The sequence below is a fragment of the Gymnoscopelus braueri genome, assembly GCF_963280865.1.
Source record: "Gymnoscopelus braueri genome assembly, chromosome: 5".
NCBI classification, from domain to species: domain Eukaryota; kingdom Metazoa; phylum Chordata; class Actinopteri; order Myctophiformes; family Myctophidae; genus Gymnoscopelus; species Gymnoscopelus braueri.
The window spans coordinates 25,772,764-25,778,871 of record NC_137606.1 but is presented as its reverse complement, the minus strand read 5'-3'; the positions used below and the strand labels follow the sequence as shown (position 1 = coordinate 25,778,871).

The window sequence follows — 6,108 nt, the reverse complement described above, 5'->3', positions numbered from 1 at the left end:
AACATAGTGCCTCACATCACTTTTAGAAGTTAATGAAAAGCAAGCGGCAGCAAATTAAACTTAGGGGTAAGAGGGATTAACCACTTAAACCCTCTAGACATAGTAAACTGGACCTGATTTGGCTCTGTCTGTACTTGGATCTCTTTAATCCGTCTACACCAAATGTCCTCGCCGAAAATGGCCGATCAACAAGCACACAATATGTGGCACTGCAGCTCGTTGTGAGCTTGTAGATCGCCTATTATTGGCTTATGTTCCCCTCAGAATATGGATGCTGCTGGGATTCAAGTGGTTAACAACAGCACATTGTTACGTGACACACATCATTGTCTGATGTTCTGAAAGGATTATCTGACATCTTTCCATCTCTTTATAACAATATTACAACGTTGCAAGCCATATAAACGTCACATTTGCATAGATCATATTCATTTTTGTTATGATACTGTGACAAATAATATTGAATAATAACATGTCATACATACACATATTGCAAAGGCATGTGAGGTATGACCGTTACTTCACACCTGTGCAAACAAGGGGCATTGCTGACGTCAGAGTGCGGTGCAGAATCTATCTACAGTGTAATTCATTGTGACTCAACTCCTTGGAGAAGGGACAACTTGCTGATGCTGTGCAGAGATACAGGGCCACTCTGTCCTGAGAGATCTGTATTTGTCCATGGAACAAAAAACAGGCCAGAGAGACACTGGCGTAGGAGAATATAGGTGAAGTGTTGAACCGTGCTCTATAGAGCAGTGACATCATTGTCACCGGCAACAATGCTGCCACATGCCGTAACAACAATATTCAATCACGCCAGTGAAAATGTGCTGATAAAAAGGGTTTAGTTACATAATGTATGTTGCTTGGTCATTGATGGGAGGCCATGTCGATGACGTCGGTAGAGGGGGCACGCCACAAAGATGTGTGTACCCACTACCATCCTTTTTATATGTAATTTATAGGCTATAGCCTATAAATTACATAGTCTTCAACGTTTTTCAGGCCAAGGACCCCTTAGCTGAGAGAGAGATGAAGCAGGGACCCCCGTGACTCATTGACTGTCATCAGTGTTGTGTAAATCAATGTTTTTGGGCGGTGAAACCGCCCCTATAAGTGAGATTTGGAAAAATGTACAAATATCTTGCGCTGTGATCTGGGCCCAGGAAATTTGTACAATTATCCTGCGCTGTGATTGGCCAATCACAGTCTATTCAGGACTGTGATTGGCCAGTGTCACATGACACATGTGCATAGCCCTATATAAGAAACCATAACTTGAAAAAAACCAAAAGTTTGTTTTTTTCAAGTTATGGTTCCGTCCATCATAAAGAGTGTTTCAATAAATGTATTTATTTTTTGTACATGATTGGTTGACTCCATTCAGTATTGTGATTAGCTAGCAAGACACCGCCCACTTCACACAGGGTGTGATTTTTTGTTTATTTCAGACATTTAACCGTGCACTTAAACCCTCAATACTTGGTAAACTTGACCTTTAGCTCCTTAACATGAGGTGTTGTGAGCTTGTAGATCTGCACTATTTTCAGCCAATGTTCCCCTCAGAATAGGGATGCTAGGGTTCAAGTGGTTAAAGTAAAACAAAGATCCTATCACACAAAAATGTGGCGTCCGCCGGCCCCCCTGTAGTAACACTGAGGACCCCCTAGTCAGGGGTCCCGTACCCCTGGGCTATAGGGCTACATGGCCTATATGTTCCTCCCCAAGATTCGAGGTCAGCATTTCATTTAGCCAGAACTGAGGTGATACACTAGAGTCCAGCTTTTTAGGTGCGACTGTGAGCAATATAATAAATAGGCCTGTGCTACTGCATGACATATTAGCAATGTTTCAATTTATCAACAAGGGATTGCTACTGTCAATTGCTCTGCCAAGTGCCAACCTTACCAATGTGTTAATCTAAGGGACAGCCTGCCACAATGAGCTGGTCACTAGTCCAGCTATTTGCAAAATGGTGTGTCATCGTAGCTCCAATCTGGGAACCCATTCGGTAAAAAAAAAAGAGAGAAAACGTTTTTTTTCCCTTTGTTTTGCCTCTGGGGGCACCACCTCCTTTTTTGTGTAGAAACAGCAACTCGGTTTGGCCCCTCCCCTTTCTTAGTCCACTTCCTCCCCGGGTGCTTCTACGTTCATTCCTACCAACAACACTACATGTTTAGGGCAGCGGTGCTGACAGATTCAGCGGTCAGCTGAATCTGCCTTGAGAGATAATCTGACTGTCCTCCCTCAGTTAATTATAAAAGCTGAATAAACAAAAGAGCAGACATGACTGCGGAGTGCGGAATGTATCTAGACTGTAATGGCTATAAAGTCGGCTATGTGGCAACGGGAAGCCGTGCGAATCCGTCTTATTATCTCGGACACTGACCCACCCGGGTCGCTGCCAAATCGATTGAGCCGAAAAACACCGGCCGGTTTCTTGTAGCCGTAGTACACCGCCTGGATCCATACATTTGCCGGCTTCCGTGGGAAATATCATGTAATTATTTAAAGTGAAGGCAGGGGTCGAGAAGGAGAACAGACTCTCCGCGCAGGCGGGAGCGATGAGTGCGTTCAGCTGATCCGCTATGGGATTAACATTAACCTCCTCCTCCACAGACAGACCAGCACAATACATGCACATTGCACACGCACACTGACAGCTGCACACAGATCCCCACCCCGCAGCCAGGCGGCTGTTTGGGGCGTTTAATTCATGTCAGAGAGACTATTCTTAGATCTATCCCGTGATTTCGTAGAGAGGTGGTGGTGGCGTCGGTTTGTAGGGAGCATTGCACGGTGCATACGCCCCAGTCTTTGAACGTAACATCAATGCAAGCCAAGTAGGCAATTTTATATAGGCTATAATAAAGCCTTTTAACATCTGTGAACAGCACACATGCATGATCACAAGCCTTATGCTTATATTTCCAAAGATAAGCCCTACATCGATCATTTAGTAGGCTATGCGGAACGCCGTTCATTCTTAGCATACTCTCTAATGATGTAATGTTTCCCCAAAAAGTCCCAGGAGAAACCTGATATCCTCAGGCAACAGAACAGCGGTGCCAGAACCGCCCAACATCACAGGGCGGATGACAGCCACATAACGGCTCTGTGACACCCCGTGAAGAACATTATACACACTATAGCCTACACTACACACTGTTCAAATGCAAAGTCACACACCTTAATGAATCATAATCTGCCCAAACAAAAAGTAGCCAGGCAGCAACATCACCACCGCTCAGATGAGGTAATAATACTCACTGTCATGTTTTCTGTAGGTTCTCCGCTGTCTCAAGACATCGTGAAGTAAATCCCAGCTCTAGACAACGGCGAATGTTTTTTTTTCAAACAGCTTTATAACAATAAGGTCAGGTGGTGGTGGACGGTGGTGGTGGACGGTGGGCTAGAGGAGCCTATACGCTGGTCAGGTCGCCGCTATACCCGGATAAATCACATCAGAGAGCCGGTAGGTAGATGATTCAGAGCGCCGGACCCGGTCAGTACAGTCATCGCTGTGTAGTAGGCTGGCCGTGCGCCGTGGAGTCAGCGCTACGGTATAGCCTACAGCCACACCGGAGTCTGACCGACTTCAGTCAAACAAATCAATGCAAAAACAGGAGACTTCAGCATCAGATCCCCGCTTCCAACCCGAGCGCAGGTCACTGTCTGTGTCTGACACCCTCTTTCTTCAACGGCACTGGTCAGAGTAACGGCTCAGCCTCAGCGTGACTGTCTGTCTGCAACCGCGCTCGTATACTGTAGCCCTACGTCGACTGGAAACAGCGTAGCCTACGCTCCTCCGAGGAGCCCCGAGTCCCGTGTGGGCGACGTGCGTGCGAGCGAGGGCTTTAAGAAGCGCACACACACCTCCCTTATAGCTCTGCTATTACACAGCCTTCATAACTGTGTGGGGCTCTAGTAGTCTACACACCCTCCTCAACTCTGTGTCGCAACCTGGCTGCAGTTCACTTCTGAGTGAGGAGAAAAGTGACGACGACAAACACTGGCTGGCCCAACCTTCTGCACCCACTGACCTTGCCCAGGATGGCAGCTGAGAGAGAGAGAGAGAGAGAGAGAGAGAGAGAGAGAGAGAGAGAGAGAGAGAGAGAGAGAGAGGCTATCTAGGTGAATTATTTAACATAGCTGTGGTGTTCTGAATATTTCCAATGCTATTTTCTGTCACAATGTGAATTACATATAGAGCTACATCAACCTTGGGGAATCTCAAGGACCCTTCTGTTGTCATAAAAGCCTAATTTATAGCTACTTTGTTGCAGGACCATGTCACTGGTCAAATATAATAGATTTTCAGCAGTTGAAAATCAGGTTCTTTTGGGAGAGTGAAGGGGTGGAAAGGGTTCTCTTCTCAAGTCATTTGGCGCAGATGTCAAAAGGACGGACACACACACACACACACACACACACACACACACACACACACACACACACACACACACACACACACACACACACACACACACACACACACACACACACACACACACACACACACACACACCAAAGCACCATGCAGATGGCAGGTGAAGTGTCAAACCAGAGGAGGCTTAAAGCAAACCTGGCAGGATATCTTCATGTTTCATTTCACTCCCTTATGTAGCAGCTGGTAATTTACATATTCAGACGTGGTAATCAAGCTAATGTCATTGATAAACTGCTCCAGTACACACACATATACTCCATAATCCTCTTTGGACCATGAACTAGAAAGTCACACAGCAACATCTTGAAGAGACATTTGCACACAAAACGACAGGTGCATTGGAGAAAACCATGGGCTGATCATTGCAGAAGAAAAGCTCTCAAACAATGTCTTCAAAAATACAGTTTTAATGGGACACACAACGTTTCAGTCCAAAGACCTTCATCGTCTGATGTTGTTGGAGTTAGAGGGGCTCAGGGGGTTTCTCTAGGTCGTCCTCAGACAAGCCCTCCAGCTGTGTCTACGGTCATCTCAATCCTCCATACATCTGGCTTGCTCGCCAGTACTTTCCCTGATTGGCCAGCCTAATATTCCTGAATCCTATCTTCTCACTCAGTCTTAGTAGCCCCTCATACAGATGCTTGTTGGTAACATGCTCGTTCTGGATGAAGTTTAGTGTGGCACACAGCGTTCTGGTTGGTGTAGCACCCTGCATCCAAGGACCTCTGTAGAGCAGGCTTCAGGGTCCAGCATTCACAGCTGTGTAGATGAATTACAGACTCTAGCCGCAGAGAAGAATTAACTGAGCAGCACTTCAAAGACCTCTGACTGAGCTTCTCCTTGCATTCCAGTGGGGACTCTCAGCTAGTAGAAATCTGCCGAAAGAGGAGAGACTGCAGGACTGCAACGAGGCTGTGCCTATCAGTTCATTTTCTGGTTACTCCCTTCAAGTCCAAGATCTTCTCCTCTGCTTCTCCCGAGTTTACTTGCCTATTCCCCAAACATCAAAGGGTCATTGTCAAGCAATTGAACTTGTGTATGTAGTGAATCAGTGTATTGTTAGCTAAAAGATAAGGGACTTTGGGGCTTTTATCCATTGTGATTGTAATATGAGTTAATGTTCACACCAGGCAATTAACTTCATTAACTTGTCAACAGGAGGCAAATGAAGTGGTTTAGACTACGCACATATCTCACAATCAAACATGCATGCACACACTGACGCATGCACACACACACGCACGCACGCGCACGCACGCACGTACGCACGCACGCACGCACGCACGCACGCACGCACACGCACACACACACACACACACACACGCACACACACACACACACACACACACACACACACACACACACACACACACACACACACACACACACACACACACATATGCAATTTGGTTTCTTTGCTGAGTTCTTATGAGTAATGTTAGACTAAATATGCAGATAAATATTGTTGGTGTGGAATCCTTTCCACAGTAAGAACAAAATAAAACAACAGGCACAATGTCAGAGGGGCCGTCTAACAACAGATAAAGACGTCAGTGGCGTGTGTCACAACAAAGACTTTGGATCAATGTGTTCCTCAAACCTACAAAGGGATGCTGACTTTTACTGTGCCTTTGATGTAGGGTGATGGTCAAAGA

The 6,108-nt window shown here is 46.0% G+C and overlaps 1 protein-coding gene across 1 annotated transcript in view; it reads right to left on the bottom strand.

Annotated features, from left to right (window-relative positions):
* The window catches only part of schip1 (schwannomin interacting protein 1), a 54,127-nt gene extending 50,251 nt beyond the window's left edge, over positions 1 to 3,876 (bottom strand). The window contains exon 1 of the mRNA XM_080427977.1: positions 3,274 to 3,876. Coding sequence (XP_080284103.1) covers positions 3,274 to 3,279 — 6 coding nt within the window. The 5' untranslated portion in view covers positions 3,280 to 3,876. The remainder of the gene's footprint in view (positions 1 to 3,273) is intronic.
* Positions 3,877 to 6,108: the final 2,232 nt, after the last annotated feature.